Genomic DNA, 17,864 nt, shown 5'->3' on the forward strand with positions numbered 1-17,864 from the left:
CTGGATCTGCCTACAAACCTGCAGTTGTGTAGCCAAGCCAACAAGCAAACACAGGGAAATTGCTGGAGTTGGGACTCTCACTGTGGAGGGTGGGCGCAGATACAGAACAAGCAGCCCACGGAGACCGGGGAGCTGGAAGGGTCAGCCTGGCACTGGGGTTTCTCACACACACACGTATGTGTCCACAGGTCTGTCTGCGGGCACGCCCATCCTCCCCAGCTCCATCCACAGAGAGGACCTAAAAACAGACATCCTGAGAGCAACGCACACATTTCACACCCAGACCTTGGTCTCTACAACCATTCCCCACCAAAGGAATCAGAGCCCCTCACACAGCTGATTTCGGGGCTGGGACAGAGAGGCCTAAGAGCCTTGTACCAGGAAGTAGGGAAGCACTCCAAAACACAGCAACGCCAGGGTGTGTCACAACACACAGCCTGTGTGAACTTGGTGCAGCGTGAACACCACGGTGGTTGGGTATGACTCAAGACGGTTAAGGCCCAGCGGCAATCCACAGACGAATGCTGATAACCGATGACAAATATGTGAATGCTGATGCGTTATACGTGAGTGACAAGAGCCAATAACACATCAATAATAAACACTGATGACAGATAAAAGGGGAAAGGCGGGGCTGGCTCTCAGAGTGTTGGGCACCAGCTGGAAGGCGGGAGTGCGGCCAAGGCCAGCCGCCGTGCAACCATCAGTGGGCACCAAGGCAGGAGAGGCTGGAGGAGGTCCTCCCAGTGGACGTGTCAGCACACACGCTGCTCGTCGGTGCTGTGGATGACACAGCAGCTACAGGTAGGAAATGCCATCGCCTCCTTCCTGGGACATGCTGGGGCACTCGTGGTCAAGGCCATGCCATAGGCAACACTCTCCAATGACTCAGAAAATGCAGCCTTTCTTTATGCACATGAGCAGTGGGGGTGCCTGGTGCCTACGTGTGGCCAAGTGCATATGGTGTGTGTGCACGTGGGTGCGCGTGGTGTCAGCACATGCGTGGCAGGAGTATACGTGGCATGTGTGCGTGGTGAGTGCACGTGGCCCAAGTGCGCATGTGCAATAACTCTCATTTCTGCGCACTGTGCTCCGCGCCCGGTGGTGTTGGATACGTTGGGTACCTTGTAAATACTTCTTACTCAGTAAAGCGTAAAGATATAAAAATTATCACTTAAGACAACCTACGTGAAGGGGGTCTCTGGCAATGTTACTTCTCATGAGATGTCTAATAAAGAAACGTCTAAATTTTTATTCTTGTTCCTCCTTGAATTCCCCAGTTTTGTGTGGGATGGAAATGTCATGCCTGTGCCCGCAAAGGCCTCGTCCTGCAGCTCGGGCAGGGGAGGGGGCAGCAGGCACTGCGGTTCCCACTGTCCATCTTCACAAAGACTCACAGGATACCCCTCCAAGGGGGCACTTTCTCGGGTGCTCCAAGAGGCCCAGGGGCAGCAGCCGAAGTGCAGGGCAAGGCCTGCGGTCCCTGCTGCTGTGATCACGTGTGGTCTTGGGCAGCCATGGAGGAGCTGGGCCTCTTCCCTCAGGCCTCCGTCCAGGGCACGTCCACAGTTCTGCTGTTTCTTGTATGGTCTCCTCTGCAGGGACGCTGACAGAGCTCCGATGTCCTCAGAAGAACGCCGGCCCCTGCTCAGGAAAGCCCACGGAGCCTCTCCAGAAGCACCAGCTTTGTCTGCAGGTTCACGTCCAGCGGGGGCAGCGTGGTCAGGTTCAGACTCACGCCAGTGGTGCCTGCGATGCCGGCCAGGACCCGGTGCGTGTCCCTGTAGAGGGCCAGGTGCGCAGGGGCGGCCTCCATGAGGAGGTGCGTGTAGGTCAGCATGTGCCCTGACCCAGGCCGCACGTCCTCCCTCTTGTCATACCTACAAGATCAGAGCGTGGCTGTACACCTGAGGCCCCAGGCCGGCTCCCAGCATCCAGGTGCCCCCAGGGAGCCCACGCACCGCCTCTTGGGGGAGCGCCTCATCTGCAGTCATATCACAGTGGGAACATACCTCCAGCCACTGTTGACCTCCAAAAACCGAGACACACCGGTCTGTGCGGCAGCCACGTCGATGTGCAGAATGACATCTGCGGAAAACTGCGTATGCTCAGTGAGAACTGAGAGCTGCGTGCCCCTGGCCAGAGCTGCAGCTGGCCCCAAGCATGGCCCCGAGCGCCCACCTGTCCCGGGGAGACCCCAGCACGGACCCGAGCGCCCACCTGTCCTGGGAGACACCAACTCATGCAGTTTCCACATGGCCACGCCACCGGGATAGTTGAAGTGGGACACGTACAGGGCTATGGCCGAGTATGTGGCATTCACCAAGAGGTGTCCTATCACAAGGACGGACCCCACCTTATACAGCCAAGACTTCCTGTAACTGTTCAGCCTGGAAGGAGAAACAGTATGTTCACAGAGATGCTGCGACGGCAGAGACTGTCCCGCCTCAGCCCCACAGCCCTGCAGCCCTACAACCCCGTTCCAGAGAGCAGCAGCCCCGTGGGACCACCCTCCCTATGGCCTGGGCACCCTCTCCAGGGGCCGCTGGTTCTGTGCTGCGCCGGCCCCTCCCTCAGTAATCCCACACCTCCATCTCCTAGCCCCAGCCCACTCCCCTGCCTTTCCCCTTTCTTCTGGCCTATCCCCTGCCCAGACAAACACTCTCCACATGGGGACGGTCCCCCCTGCGCTCCCCCCCCCCAGCCGAGAAGTAGGCCCTGGGGACCACCCGCCCGCCCGCAGCCTGCCCGGCTGCCCCGCAGCCACGCCAAGTGTCTTCCCCAAGCGGCCGAGCCCTGGACAGTTCGCACCGCCGAGTGGACGCAGGCCTGAACGGACCTCAGATGAAGCAGAGGCCAGCCCCTCCCGACCCCACTGCCCTCCCCGCTCGGACACATCCGTCCCGCTGCACAGCATCCCCGCGTGCCAGCGAGCGCGTGGCTGGGGGAGGGAGGACTCACAGGCAGGCACAGCCCCTGGCGGCCACCACGTTGAGCAGAGGGAAGGCGTAGATGACGAACCGCAGCTCCTTGTGCGGCAGCAGCGAGTACAGCGCCACGAAGCCCAGCGAGGGCAGCAGCAGCACCAGCGCCCGCCTGTCCACGGCGCCCAGGGGCACGAAGAGCAGGCTGCAGCCCAGGCCGCGGGGCAGGGCTGAGTAGAAATACCACAGCAGCGGGGAGGTCTCGGGCGGGAGGGTTAAGGAGGCCACACGCCAGCCAGTCCCCTGTCTGCGCGGAGTGGGGCGGCACGGCCGACAGGGGCTCCTGCCTGCAGCTCCCGGACCCCCCACCTTGCACTGCGCTCCCCCCCAGACTCCCCGTCGCCCACAGGATGGCCCGTCCCGAGGCGGGTGCGCTGGGGACTCGTCACACTCTCCTCGAGCTCGCGCGGATGCTGGACGGTTCCACGACCAACCCTGACGCGGTCCTAAGACGACCCCGAATGCTAAGGCAGAAACTCCACATCCAAAAGCGAGGCGGTGCTTCCACGGGGAGGAAAGCAGCTCCCGCCGCCTCGCCTGTGCGGCCTGACCTACGGACACCCTGAAGGATACTCCCCAATTGGAACTTTTGTTTAGGACCGTGTTGTACCAGAGCACCTTTCCCTCCGGCCACACGAGATAGCGCCAAAAATAGGAGTCCACGGCCACCGTCAGTCCTGCTGAGACAGAGGAGCCCGTAGGAGCGCACCGGCCGCCCGAGTGGCTCCGGCTTCCCGGTCACAGGTCAGCGTCCCTCGAGGCAGCCACACTGGCACGGACACCACGCACCAGGCCTCCTGGGGAGCGGCGCACACCTTGGGACCATTGTGCCCCCAGCCGGCCAGGCGCAGGGCCCGGCCACCCGTCCCGGCCCAGACACCGGGGAGAGCCTGGGGACAGAACCCCGCGCAGGGGTGAGGGCCTCCTGGGGGCGGCTCGGGCAGAACCGCCGGGGAGCCGCGTTCAGACTCCGTCACGCTGCTCGAAGCTAAGGCGATTTCACTTAGTAAAAAGCCGCTCTCCGGAGTCTCTCTTCACCTTCCTACAGGCAGAGCAGCGCGCCCCGTGAGAACGGCTCTGGCAAGTCCCACTCACCCAAGCAGAGGAGCCCGGCCGGCACGGCACAGCGCAGGGCCTTCGCCACAGAGAGCCTCCGGGTGCCGAGAAGCAGCAGCAGCGCGAGGCCCAGCAGCAGGCTCAGCTCGGCTCTGAAGACGAGGATGGCGAAGGCTGAGAGCCGGATGAAGCGGGCCCACTTCAGCTGCAGCCAGGCCGTGAGGGCCAGCAGGACTGCAAGACACGGGGGCCAGGGCAGGCCGGTCGCCTTCCTCACTGAGAAAGCCCCATGGAACCCTCCAGAAGACAGCAGTGTCGCTCAGACCCAGATGTGCTGACACGGGGCTGCGGGTTCCAGCCATGGCCCTGCGCCATCACGCAGTCTGGGGCCACCCGCGCAGGCCCGACGACACCCAGACCCCAGATGCCTGCGTCCCCGCAACCGGCCGCCTAGCTGCTCCAGGCCCCAGCAGCACACGTCCAGCACCACCCTCGCCTGGCCTCCCTCCCGGGCACGCACCATGTCCTGCTGGCGCCCCGCCTGCCACCCTTCCACCACATCCCACAGGCTCCGCTGCTCAGATCAGCGCAGACCCCCAGACCCAAGCCATCCACAGCCCCTCGTCCACCGACTCTCGGTCTCCTCGTGGCTCCCATGCCCCCGCAGGCAGCTCCTCTCGGCCAAGCGCTCACTGTCCACACACCAGGGACCCTCCCAGGCAGCCTCCTCTGTGCACCTGCGCCTCTTGCTGGAAACCGCACCCCCATCCAGCACGAGACCCTGCTGCTCGTCACAGGCCCACCTGCTCCAGGGCATTTCTGAGATGCCCAGTGGGGTCCAGCTGTCCGCAGGCAGACACGGCCCAGACGGACGCCCCTGCCCCCGGCCGGCATGCCCAGTGACCAGTGTGGTTGGCGCCTACCTACCCACAGGCAGGGCCAGCACGTTGGGGAGCGTCCGTGTGCAGTAGAACATCAGATGGAACTGTGTGGCCGTCACCCAGCAGAACATGGTGGCCACCGTGGCTCCAAACTGCCGTCTCACTTCCTTCTGTAAAGTCCAGAGTCCGAAGACAACGCCGAGTCCAAGCACAGCCCTGACTGAACAAACATGGCAAGGTGTGGTCGGCAGCGACAGGCGCGGGCCAAGGGGACCCGACAGGTTACCTGTGATGGCGAGTTAATGGCCAGAGGACAGTAAAGCCACCTCGAAAGAGGTGTGTCGACCCTGCTACTGAAAAAGGACGGGGTGTGGGGAACGGACAGCCTAGACCCTGGCACCCCAACCCCACAGCTCTGCTGTGACTGCGTGGCCCAGGGCAGGCGAGCCCTGGGGGACACAGCCACCAGGCAGGGTAGGTGTGTCCGTAGGTCAGTGTGACTGGCTCGGCACCCTGAAAATGTCACGTTGCCCCGTCTGGGGCTCCTGTGACCCCACAAAGCCAGCTGAGACTGTCTAGGTGCCCCACGTGATGGCAAGATTTCCAGGGGTCTACGGACAACCAGCCACAGAGCGTGTGTGCGTTTGTGCGGGAATCTAAAGGAAGTCTGCGTACGGCCGCGGCAGAAATGCACTGGAACGGAAACATGGTGGCGGCCGCCTCAACGATGACGTTGTGGGGTGGCGGGCACAGATGCTCTGAGTCCGCATTAACAGCTGTCCACCCAGGCGCACAGAAGATCCGGAACCCTCTGCACACGGTGTCCACAGCGACCTCCGGGGGCAGGAAGGAGGCTGCCGCTGCAGGCTGGAAAGCTCCCCGTGGTGAAGGGCTCCCTTGCAGGGGTGCAGCCCTGTGGGAGACGTCACGCGCCCGCCGCACCCCTGCCGCTCCCGCCTGCGGAGCTGGGGCCAGTACCCTCACGTCGCGGTCTCGAGAGCAGGAGCAAGAGGCGCTCCGTGAGCTGTCCCAGCTGACACCCCAGAAGGGCCCACGCTGCAGCTGCCCTCGAGCTCCGGACCACCATGGCGAGTGGCTGAGGATGGCCAAGCTTCTGACAGAAGGACATTCCTGAGGGAGGGAGCCTCTGCCGGGCTCCTGGAAATCCCCCGACCACACCAAGGCCCTCCCTTCTGTCATCCGGAGACCCCTTACCCACTAGCTGAGAGTAAAACTTAGACGCTTCCAGCAGGGACAGCACGTAGACCGCAGGGCTGGAGAGCACCGCCACGGCCAGCGGCCCGAGGAACGTCCTGGGGACCACTCCGGGGAACTCGAGATGGTCGTACTGCAGGGGAAGGGGAGGTCAGCGGGCGCCCGCGGCTGGGAGGCTGCGCGCCTCGGACGCAGGGCTCACCTTGTCCACATCCAGCCAGTGGTAAAGCAGGTCGTGCGTGGCCTGCAGGTTGAAGCTCTCCTCCACTTTGGCATAGGGGCAGGCGACGAGGTGGGTGGCGGCCACAGCCAGCAGCAGCCCCAGCAGCCGGCGCTGCCTGCCCGCACCCCACGCCCTCCTCCCAGCCATGGCGTTCTCCCTCCTCCCCGGCCTCCAGCCGTCCTCAGCCGCGCCGCTCCGGGAGCCCTGGGAGAGGATGGAAACACAGGTTCCAGGGTTTCCAAAGTCCCCCGAGTTAACACCTGGGGGAGCTGAGTGGAGGGCGTGTGCGAAGTCTTTAAACCACTGTTGTAACCTCGGTGAATCGAAACACATCGAAAGAGAAAGTTCACAGAAAAATCACGCTTGAGTGCCTTTCCCGGCTTAACCACCTCCCGCTGAGCTGTGGGAGGATCTTTCCAGGACCCAAGGCTTTTTTTGCAGAACTGAGTGGGTCCTCGGTGCAGCCGGGCCCGGGGCTGGCCCAGCCTCTGGAGGGCCCGGCCCCTGCCCTGGAGAGGCTCAAATCTGGCAGGAGAGTAGGACCCTGTGGCGGGGGCAGAGAGACCAGGGACAGGAGGCTGTGGGGTGGGAGGGATGGGTCTGGAGGACTGTGCAGGGGCAGCCACAGGAGGGCAGGAGGCGGGACCCAGAGTTCGGGGCAGCCAGTGGAGCCAGACTAGATGGGAACTTTGGCCGCCTGCCAGGCAGCACCTGCCCTCACCCTGGGAGCCACGTGGCACTTGGGCGTGGCCCCAGACCGGTCCTGGCAAAGACAGGAACGTATCCTTGCGGGGTTCAGACAGATGCGTGTGCAGTGGTGACGCCGGGGGGGGGGGGGTGTGAGATAGTTTTCAACTTGTCAGGAGGGAAGGTGGCAAGCTCTTCTTCAAGTTTCTGGTCCCCTCCCCTCTCTGTCTCTTTCTTTTTTAAGATTTTATTTATTTGACAGAGAGAGAGATGACAAGCAGGCAAAGAGCCAGGCAGAGAGGGAAGCAGGCTCCCCGCCAAGCAGAGAGCCCGATGCAGGGCTCGATCCAGGACCCTGAGATCACGACCAGAGCCGAAGGCAGAGCCGAAGGCAGAGGCTTCACCCACTGAGCCACCCAGGCGCCCCTTCATAATAAAGTTTCTGGCTTCTCTTAAAACAGGCTTGATTTAATTTGATCAACACCAGAAGGGCCGGAGCGCAAAGGAGAGAGTCAGGGTGCTCGCTGCCTTCTGACCGGAGGGAGATGTACGGAGTCTGTGGCCCCCAGAGAGGCAACTGGGGGATCCACGAGGGAAGGAAACTCTGCCCACGAGGAGCAGGAGTCCGGCTCCGGGTGGCGGTGAGGTGGGCGCAGAGGGGAAAGAGGCTTCACTAACAAGAATCACCGAAACAGCCGCGACACCCAACGGACACAGGTGTTGCCCGGGTGTCCCCCTCCTCCCGGAGCGTAAGCAGCTTGAGGGGGGCATTCCTCCGGTCGCCCCGCTCCGGGGAGGAGCCGCTGGTCACCACCGCGGCGCACGTGAGAGCGTGGCTGCCGCTGCCCGCCGGGCCGGCTCACGGGTCCCACGGCGGGGCCGCCGCACGGGACGCGCTCCACGAACCCCAGCAGAATCCGCCGGCTCTTCCCCGGGTCGTCACAGCCGCCCCGGGGTCACCACAAACACCCCGATGCTCCGGCGGCCCCAGGACGCGGGCCCTGCACGCTCAGCTCCCCCGCTGCCCAACGGACACGCGCTGCCACAGGTCCGCTGAGAACCCGCGCCCCCCCCCCCCACCGACCCCGCGCCGCCGGCTGCAGGGACGCACACGGCCATGGCCAGCGCGGTGTCCCTGTGCCGCCAGGGGCGGAGGGCAGAAGCCCCAGCCGCGCCGAGGCCGAGAGGAGCGCCCGGGACGGCAGGTGCGCGCCGCGCGGGGCCGGAGAGGGGCCGCGGACGCCGCAGGCGCGCTCAGCCCGGCTATCGGCGGAGGAGGGACCGGCGGGCGCCCTCCTGTCCCGCCGGCTCGCGGGCGAAGGGCCGTACCGCGGGGGACAGCCCCGGGCGGGCACTCGAGCGGCAGCTCCAGACCAGCGACGTCCACGGCCCACGCAGGCCGCGGCTCTCCCCTCTCCGAGCCTGGCTCCCGCGCCTCCCTGCCGCCCTCCCGGACAGTCCGGGTCGCGCCGTCGCCCGCCACCAGCCCCGACAGCCCCGGCCGCGGGAGCGCGCGCTGACCTGGCCTTGCCCGCCGCGTCGTCCCTCGAAGCGCGGCCCCCAGGACAGCTCGAGGCCGGAAGCGGCGGGCGGAAGCCGGGCACTGACGCGAGGCCTCGCCCAAACCTAACATGGCCCCCAAGCCTGGTCACCGCCGCGGCGGAAGCTCGCCCTGCCGGAGTAAAGATGGCCGCCGTGGGCGGAGCGCGCGAGCGGCGGGCTCGGACCTCCACGCCCCCGTCCGCGCCCCCTCCCGGCGGACGCTGACCCGGGGCCTTCCTATTGGCCGCTGCTCGTGGCGAGCCCGGATTGGGCCACATGGGGACGGCCTGGGACCCAGCGACCAATAGCGGCGCTAGGGCTGTCGGTGGGCGGGACGCCGCCCGGCTCGGTCAAGTAGCCCCGGGAACGGCCGGCACCGCGGAGCGGGGGGCGGCCGCGAAGGCCGAGTGCTCGGCCGGTTCCCGCTGGACGTGGGGTCTGTCCGCGCGGCCGCGTCCTGCGCGACGCTGCCGCCATCGGGCCCGCCATGCGCTCGCCGGCCCCCGACCGCGCTGGGGCTGCTGCTGCTGCTGCTGCCGCCGCCGCCGCCTGCCGAGGCCGCCAAGAAGGCTACGCCCTGCAAGCGCTGTCCGGGGGAGCTGGTGGACACGTTCAACGGGTGGGCCGCTCGCCCCGGGGCCGCGGCGCGGGTTCGGCCTGGGGGCGCGGGGCTGGGGCGCCCCCGCGACGCGACGGGCCGGGCTCGCCGACCCAGGCTAAGGCTGCCGGGGACCGGGGTCAGGAACCCGGGGTCGCCCCGCGATGGACGGGGTCACCTCACCAGGGACCAGGGTCACGGAGCCAGGGTCGCCCCGCGATGGACGGGGTCACTCCAGGAGTGGACTCCGTCACCCTGGTGATGGACCTGGGGTTACTTGGCAATGACTGGGGTCACCCCACAGTGGACTCGAGTCACCCCCATGGGGGGCTAGGGTTGCTCCCTCGACAGATGTGGGTCAGGGCAGCAGCACTGAGCCCTGTGCCCGCGCGCTCTCCTCAGGGAATGGTGGACACTGCGAAGAAGAACTTCGGAGGTGGGAACACGGCTTGGGAGGAGAAGTCGCTGTCCAAGTATGAATTCAGGTGGGTGCCCTGCTCTGGCAGCCCGGCTGTGGCACTGGACGTGTCCCCACGAATGCCATCACCCACATCGACGATGGACACACGGAAGGTCCCTGTGCAGTCACCTGTGCGCTGGCCCCTAACTGGGCTTTTGCTCCCACACTTGTCCCCGTGTCCACTTTCCACAGGGCAGACAGGGTGGTCTTTCCATGGTGCACACGGGAGCGGGAGTGGAGTCCCACCACGTAAAGTGTCACCGGCTTCCCTTGCCAGTCCAGTCCGTCCTGGCCTCCTTGCACCCTGCGTCAGGGTCTCCCCTGCCACCCTGACCACTGCCCTCTGAGTTTAGTTCTCCCCGTGGTGCTGACTGCACTTGTCCCCAGTGGACGTGTTCCCCACCAAAGTGCCACCATCATTCCTGCCTGGCACCAAGCGGGGCCTCCGGGCGTCCCCGTGGGTCAGCCGCTGACTGCCTGGGCTTCCCTTGTCACCTGGGGGTGCCGCGGGCTGCTGCAGTGAGGTCCGCCTGCTGGAGATCACCGAGGGCCTGTGCGGCAGCAGCGACTTCGAGTGCCACAGTCTGCTGGAGGAGCACGAGGGGCACCTGGAGGCCTGGTGGCTGCGGCTGTGAGTGCCCCGCGCCCCACCCTGTCCCCCCACCCCAGCCCTGCATCCCCCACCCTCTCTCCTCCCAAGTACCGGCCCTGCGCCCCCCACCCTCTCCCCCACAACCCTGTCTCCCTGCACCTCCCACCCTGTTGTCCCCTCCCGTCCCCACACCCTGTGCCCCACCATCCCCCACCCAGCCCTGCACCCCACATCCCCAGACACACACCCCTGCCCCCCCACCTCCTCCCATGCCACAGCTCCAGCCCCACTGGCTTCCCCCACGTGTTCACTGAAGCTTTCGTGACGTTTTATTTCTCAGTTTGTAAGTTTGAAATAACTTGGGACTTAGAAGTGTCGGCACAGGCTTGTCCTCCTTCTTGCCCGGGGGTCGCTGTCTCTTCTCACCGTAAGGTGGTGCGGGCAGCGAGGTGGTTATGGGGACGTCTGGTCACCCCAGACCGCTGTGTCCCTAACGCCGCGACGCTCTGGAGCGAGTGTCATGAATCGTGTTTTGTTTTGGAGAAACCAGTCACGTGAGCTTTGATGCACGTTTTTAATTCCTCAGGAAGAAGGACTTTCCTGACTTATTCGAGTGGTTTTGTGTGAAAACGCTGAAGGTTTGCTGTTCGCCAGGAACGTACGGGCCAGACTGCCTCCGTAGGTTGTTGTCGGGAATCGCGAGTGTCCTGCGTTGTTCCCAGTGTCCGTGTCGTGATTCCCAGGGGGGCAGAGCCGTGGCTGGGACCTGGGGCCGTCAGCTCCCACTGAGCCCTAGGGCGCCCGGTCACTGCCCCCTTCACGCCGTGGGGACCTCCTCCCCGGGGCCAAACAGCCCTGACAGCCTGATGCTGCGCGGGCGCCTCACTCCGGGGCCTGCGGGCCTTTGCTGGGGCCGCTGTGGTCGCTGTCCACCTGCCTGTGCAGGGCCCTCCAAGGGCACCGAGGCAGCTCTGGTTTCGTGTCCCCAGCCTGGCTCTGCCCACGGAGCAGCCAAGACCCGGGCGTGGGAGCCCAGGGGCGCGGCTCGGGCGTCTGTTGGGTGGGATGCGTCGCGTCAGCTCTCCCTAGAGAGCCAGGCTCTTCCATGAAGAGACACGCTTTGAACCCAAGTCACGGGCCGCTGTCCAGCATCACTCGTCACTCTGGGTGCCCAGCGGGACAGAGCAGATGTGTCTCAAGTCCGACCCTGACCTGGGTCGTGGCCACCTCCTGCTGTCGGCGGGCGGGTACTGCAGCGGGCCGTCCTCACCGACACCCTCTGCGCGTCCATGTCCCCGTTGTCCCCGTTGTCCCCGTGTTCCAGGGGAGGCTCCCAAGCACCTGTAGACCCCAGCGTGTCTGCTCCCCCAGACCTGGCTGCTCTGGCTTGTGTGGTCATGGGGGGAGCTGGCCAGAGGGAGTGAGGACAGAGTTTACAGGGGGACGGAACAGGAGTGGTGGTGAGGTCAGGCAAGCAAGGTGCCACGTTCTCCCGGGGCACACTCAGACTGGTGGGTTCGTGTCACCCCCAGCGTGCCAGGGCGGCTCCCAGAGGCCCTGCAGCGGGAACGGGCACTGCAGCGGGGACGGCAGCAGGCAGGGGGACGGGTCGTGCCAGTGCCACCTCGGCTACCAGGGCGCCACGTGCTCCGACTGCATGGACGGCTACTTCAGCTCCCTGAGGAACGAGACGCACAGTGTCTGCACAGGTACGGGGGCTGCGCTGGCCTTCAGCCCGCGGGCCTCGGGGCACACCGCGGTGGCTGTCTCCTGGAGCTACGGGCACGGATGGGGGCCGTTGCTCTCGCCTGCACCCCCGGAGCTAGGAGGCCCCTGGGGACCCCGCGGAAGGCTGCAGCAGTGTGAGCAGGCCCTGGATGGTCTCGCTCGCTGTCTCTGAACATGCCCAGGAGGGGAGAGCCAGGCCCCCGGCCCCACGTTCTCTGGAGAAGGACTGGGCAGGTGGACGGTGTGGGGCCAGCGGTCACGTCCCACCCATGCTAGCCTTGCTTCTGGGTGACCCGGCGCCCGCGGTATCCCAGCAGAGGCCTACTCTTGCCCCGCGGCCACTGGACAGGGTGACCCGCTTGCCCGGTGTGGGCTGCCAAGGCTCAGGCCCCGCGCAAGAGGGCAGAGCGGCGGCATAAACGAGAACCAGCACCCCTGAGGCCACTGGGTGGGACCTCCTGGCCTCCAGGCTCCCCCTCGGTCGGGCCCCCCGCAGGCCTGCGGGCTCGGACGTGTCTGTTGTGACCGACCGCACTGAGCGCCAGGCGGACGCTGGCTGTGCCTCCCGACGTCAGTCCGCGGCCCCCTTGGGTGGCCTGTGCGGCGAGTGGAGCTCCAGGAAGGCCGTGTCCTCTCTGGTACCGGCGCCCAGGCCCTCAGCTGGCCCGGGACGTGGGTGCTGTGCGGGGGCCCCGGGGCTGGGGGCCGCCTGGCAGGCGTGGGCTCCGGGGTTTGGGCCGCTGCCTTCCTCGGGTCATAAGCCATTTCCCTGGGGTCCACCAGAACGTGACTGTGAGGGGCCCTGAAAGCCCGTGGAGTGTTTCGCTCGTCAAGCCCGGGAATGCTGTGGGTCACGAGTGTAGATTTTACGGTCGTCCCAATGAGTCTCACTCTACTGGGGTATTTCCGTGTTTGTATTTGGTTTTTGTTTTCATCCTAGCGGAGGTAAATTCTTGTTGCTGAAATGACCTTTGTGTTCTGTTTTTTATGAAAACGGCATTCCCACACATGACCGCCGTCCCACCTCTGCTTCCCAGCTTGTGACGAGTCGTGTAAGACGTGCACCGGCCCGAGCAACAGGGACTGCGGCCAGTGCGCCGTGGGCTGGGCGCAGGAGGACGGCGCCTGCGTGGGTGAGGCCTGGCGGGACCCCCAGGGTGGCCCGGCCCCCCTCCTCTCCTCTCCGCCTCCCTCTTCTCCCTTCCTCCTACCTTGTCCCTCCTCCCCTTCCTGGCGTCCTGCTCTCCTTCCTCCTCTCTTCTCCCCGCTTTCCCTTTCCCCCTTTCTCTCCTCTCCCTCCTCTCCTTCTTTCCTCCCTCCCTCTCTCTTCCCCAGGTACAGGCAGGGAAACTGAGGCACAGACCTACTTTTGGCCTGGAGAGCCATACGGGGGCACTCAACAGACACGGTGTCCGCGTGGTCTAGCTGCTCCGCCATGGCAGGGAGACACGCCTTCCTGATACGCACACACACAGCGTGCACAGTTCAGGCCCTGGGCCTCGGCTGCCCCCGTCCCTGCCATCCCCACGTGCCCAGCCTGGTGTGCACATGTGTTCCTGCCGCACCCTTGCCTCTGAGCCCCAGCCTGCCTGTGAGCTCTGGCTTCCACCCAGCACTGCAGCAGCCCTGGGGAGGCCCTGGCAGCGGCCAAGAGGCCCTTCCTGAGGCCCAGGTGCCGGCGGGTGGGCTGCCCTTAGGCCGGTCAGGGATGGCAGACCTGTCCCTAGTGTCCCATCTGGAGTGGGGAGGCGGGTGGTCCGACACCGACCTGGAGTTTCTGCGTGTCCACATGGAGCAGAGGGTGCTCATGTTAGCTGCTGGTCCCTCGTGGAGGCCCCGCCCCCGGGGGCACAAAGTGTCCTTCGTCACCCCTGCCCCTGGGGAGGGGAGCCTCCGGGAGAAACACAGACACACATCCTCCACACAGCAGCTCCCTCCCTGTCCCGCTGGCCGTGGCCGTGGGTTGTGTCCGGTCACCAGCCATGTGACTTCCACGGGAGCCCTGGGACCCTCACGGCTCTGCCCCTGTGTTCCAGACGTGGACGAGTGTGCGGCAGACACGCCTCCCTGCGGCGACCAGCAGTACTGCGAGAACGTCAACGGCTCATTCCTGTGCGAAGGTGCCTGGGCTCGGGCCCCTGCGGGCGGGTGACTGTCTGGGTTCTGCCTGCTGTGGGAAGGGGAAGGCGGCACCCACGTCGTCGGTCCCGGCTGCCGAAAAACCGAAAATTCAGAGAAGTTGAAGATAACTTTTAAAAAACCAGTTCCGTGGAGCGAAAGCTCTGTTAATAGTTCCACGACACTCTGTCCTGTTCCATGGGCCGTGGCTGCTTCCGCTGTGCCCCGTTGTCGTGGCGGGAATGCCCACGACCGTCCGTGCGGGGCCTGCCCATCCTGTTCCGTGGTTGTCTTCAGCGGTCTGTGTTGCTGCGCATCGAAATCAGCAATTTTCCCACAGCCGTGAACTTCGCGTTCCTCCGTCGATGCGGTTTTCACATTCGTGCTCGTTTTCTCTGGATTCGTTTCCAAACCGCTCGGGACAGTGGATTGTAGGGTCGCAGTACCCCCGGGAGGTCACGTGGACGTGCTCTCCAGCAGCGCCTGAGGCTCTCTGCTCCCCACCCCCGCATCTGCTGGTCCCACACCCCCCACCGTATCCGCCGGCCCCCACACAGCAGCTCCGACCGGGAGGCTCACTGGGGAGCATCCCGCATCCCCCCCCCGTACTATTCCTACTGTGCTGCCAGCAGGCCGGTCGGGCAGTGTCCCCGAGCTGGAGGTGACTTTGTTTTGCTCTGAGAAGATGGTCAGCAGTGTGCGGTCACAGCTCTGGGGGGCACATCGTTGCTTTGCTGGGAGACAGGGCTGCGGTGTCGAGGACACGCCCCTGGGGCCCCCACACGTCCAGGAGGGACCCTGATGCTGCGCGGCGCGGCTTCTGGCCCCGGTGTGCTCACAGGAGGCTGTCGACGCCTTTCTGCTTTTTTCTAGAATGTGATTCCACCTGTGTGGGCTGCACAGGGAAGGGTCCAGGACACTGTAAAGAGTGCATCCCCGGCTACACCAAAGAAAGCGGCCAGTGTGCAGGTCAGCGCCCTTGCGTCTGTGCCGGACCAAGATGGACCGTGGCAGGGGGGCCACGGTGTGGATGGGCCATGAGGGGCCGGTGGGGGTGGGACACCGGCTCCGGCTCTTCCTGCGACTCCGTTTCCCCAGCATGTGATGCAGAGGCAGCGGGTGGGGGACCGACCGTCTGTCCCGCCGGCCCCCAGGTGTGCCTGGTGCGGGTGCACCCGCCAGCGGGGCCCCGGGCCTCCCCCCACCTCCCACCCCCACAGCCCCCGTGGCTGCACGTCAGGCCTCCACGGTTGGGGCCCGGCTGGAACCCGCCTGGGAAAAGGCGGTGAATCCACAGCTGCCCCCGCAGCGTGAGCTTGCACCGGGCTTCCCCCTTCACGGCCTCCTGCACTGCCCCTTCGCTCCTCTCCGTCCACCCTGAGCCTCGTGCTCTGCTCTCCGAGTCCCTTCCCGACCATCGCGCTTGTGGGGCAGCAGCGAGTCCCGAGCGCGGGCGCCCGGCGACGGTGGCCTGTGTGCGGGCGTCTCTTGCAGACGTAGACGAGTGCGCGGGGCCGGAGAAGGCGTGCGCGCGCCGGAATGAGAACTGCTACAACACGCCCGGGAGCTTCGTTTGCGTGTGTCCCGAGGGCTTCGAAGACACGGAAGACGCGTGTGTGCAGACGCAGGCCCCGGGCGGCGGTGAGTGGCAGGCTCTGCGCGGTGGACGTGCAGAAACTCCCAGCAGTGCGGCCCGAGGGGGGCGATGGCTGGGGTTCCGGGCAGATGGGAGGGGAAGCGTGCCTGTGGGGAGCCCTGGCCGTGACCGCCCCATGGGAGGTGGGGCCGGGCAGGAGGGTCCGTGACCCTGGAGTCAGCAGGCGGGCTCTGCGTGGGCTTCCTGAGAGCCCGAGGGCAGCGGCCGCTCCGAGCCTGGGGGACAGGTCCGTCCCGTCCCTGCACTTCCAGCGGCCGTTAGGCTGCGTTCCTCCAGTCTCTGCTGGAGGCCTCTGTCCACGTGGCCTTCTCGTGGTGTGTGTGTCCGTGTCCGTGTCCGAATCTCCCTCTTCCTACATGGTTGCACCCCAGTGACCTCCTCTCACCTTGACCATCCGTAAAGTGCCCCCAGTTCACAGCTTCCAGGAGTGAGGATGGCCCCAGGTTCTGGGGGACATGGCTCTGCCCACGACCGTCCCATAGAAGTCGTGGAAGAACGTGGAGCAGAAGGGCCAGTGTCAAAACGACGCTGACAGAGTTTTCCTGAACAAGTAGGACCACAGACCCCAGAAGCTCCCTGACCCCGAGCCGGGCAGCGAGGGCGAGCGCACAGCCAGGTGCCTCGGAGCCAGCTCCGGACCTACCAGATGTCAGCGGGGAGCAGAGCCCCACACCGCCTCTGCCCCAGCATGGCCCGGGGGGCGCCTCCCCGGTCCCTGTCTTCGTCTCCCACACCCGAGAGGCCTCCTACCGCGAAGCCCCTGCCCCGGCCCCGTGGAAAGCTCTCGTGCGGGGTCCCCCAACAGCTGTGTTCATTTCCCTGCAGAAGTCGCGGAAGGAGACCCCACGCGGCAGCCCTCGAGGGAAGACTTGTGATGCGCGTCCGGAGCCGGAAGCCGGACCCGCCCTTTAAGTTATTGAGACTGGTGTCCCGGACGTGCGGTCCTCACAGGTCCCCGTTTCTCCAGGGGACGCGGAGGGAAGCTGCGCCCGGGAAGCGGCTCGCACACGCTCGGCCCTTCGGAAAGCCGCAGTCCCTGGCGGCCCTAACCCAGAGTTGTATATTTTGATACCGTTGTTTCTAATAAAATGGACCACTGGAGGTCGTCAGGCCCAGGGCACGCGCGAGTCTGTCTCACTGAAAAAGCAGGAAGGCTCCAGGGCGGGTGTGGCCCTCACGGGGGGGGGGGGGGGGGGGGGGGGGGGGGGGGGGCTCTGAGGCTGCGCCACCTGCCTCTCTGGGGCAGCCCCCCCGCGGGCACGGGAGTCTTGATGGGGAGAGCAGCTGTTGTGGAAGGACCCCCAGGGCTGGACACGGCCGTCCCGCCTTCGCCGATGCCGCCGGAGAGGAGAGCCCCGGGGCCAGTTTCTCTGCGTCAGATGGAGGCTCGGGTGTCACAGGGAGGCCCCCCCGGCCCCCTCCCCCAGAGTGTCCTCAGCCGTCGGAGTGTCCAAACCCCTAGGGCTCTGTCAACCCCCATTGAGCACCTGCATTCATGAGCTCCCGCACCTCCGCACCCATCCACGTGGCTGTCACTCTGGGGGCGGCCGCCTGTCCCCCGCTGTCCTGGCACCGAGGGCCACCGTGTCCACGCGCCCCCTTGCTGCATCTGTGCAAGGGGACTCCTGCAGGCAGGACTCCATGTGGGTCCTTGCTGGGCAGGGGTGACCACATGCTGGCAGGTGGAGCCCTCCCCAGCCCCGTCCTGTGTCCGGTTCTCCCTGGACCTCCGTGTGCCTCAGCGGGCCTCCCTCACTCCGTCTCTGTCTCTGTGGTGGGGAACAGGGTCAGGCGCCCCAGAACTCCTAGAGGAAACCGAGTCACGTGGGATGGACAAGGGCTGCCACAGCCCAGTTGGGACGCTGCTCTTGTCCAGGCCAGACCTGTCAGGGAGTCCACGCACATGGTCTGCTTCTGGACGTGGGGTGTGGGTCTAGGCCATGGGACACTGGGAGCCTTGTGGTGGGAGAGGCCGCCACTATAGCTGGGGGGGCTTCCAGGGAACCCCGTGGGCTGGGGGGTTCTTGGAGGGAAGGCAAGCTGGAGAGCAGGGGTGAGCAGAGGCATAACAGGTCGGTGGGATAGAGCCCCTCGGGTGGAGGTGCTGGGGGGCAGGGCAAGGA

The 17,864-nt window shown here is 65.7% G+C and overlaps 2 protein-coding genes across 3 annotated transcripts; one reads left to right on the plus strand and one right to left on the minus strand.

Moving 5' to 3' along the window:
* Nucleotides 1-1,504: 1,504 nt before the first annotated feature.
* ALG12 (ALG12 alpha-1,6-mannosyltransferase) lies at nucleotides 1,505-8,640 on the minus strand. 2 transcript variants are annotated; one of them, XM_047740585.1, is made up of 10 exons: nucleotides 8,568-8,640; nucleotides 6,339-6,563; nucleotides 6,137-6,269; nucleotides 4,968-5,141; nucleotides 4,080-4,274; nucleotides 3,558-3,661; nucleotides 2,962-3,185; nucleotides 2,221-2,390; nucleotides 2,013-2,088; nucleotides 1,505-1,880 (listed from the first exon to the last, which is right to left on the minus strand). In XM_047740585.1, the coding sequence occupies exons 2-10, from the start codon at nucleotides 6,504-6,506 to the stop codon at nucleotides 1,649-1,651; spliced, it is 1,476 nt and encodes a 491-aa protein (XP_047596541.1). In that variant the 5' UTR covers nucleotides 6,507-6,563; nucleotides 8,568-8,640; the 3' UTR covers nucleotides 1,505-1,648. The 2 variants fall into 2 exon arrangements, with proteins under 2 accessions (XP_047596541.1, XP_047596540.1); XM_047740584.1 differs by having other exon boundaries at nucleotides 3,558-3,664.
* A 37-nt stretch (nucleotides 8,641-8,677) lies between these two features.
* On the plus strand, nucleotides 8,678-16,861 carry CRELD2 (cysteine rich with EGF like domains 2). Its single transcript, XM_047741583.1, has 11 exons — nucleotides 8,678-8,785; nucleotides 8,906-9,205; nucleotides 9,586-9,671; nucleotides 10,167-10,277; nucleotides 10,825-10,916; nucleotides 11,771-11,947; nucleotides 13,004-13,099; nucleotides 14,003-14,086; nucleotides 14,958-15,053; nucleotides 15,579-15,725; nucleotides 16,567-16,861. The coding sequence occupies exons 1-11, from the start codon at nucleotides 8,678-8,680 to the stop codon at nucleotides 16,614-16,616; spliced, it is 1,347 nt and encodes a 448-aa protein (XP_047597539.1). The 3' UTR covers nucleotides 16,617-16,861.
* Nucleotides 16,862-17,864: the final 1,003 nt, after the last annotated feature.

The sequence above is a fragment of the Lutra lutra genome, chromosome 8 (assembly GCF_902655055.1).
Source record: "Lutra lutra chromosome 8, mLutLut1.2, whole genome shotgun sequence".
NCBI classification, from domain to species: Eukaryota; Metazoa; Chordata; class Mammalia; order Carnivora; family Mustelidae; genus Lutra; species Lutra lutra.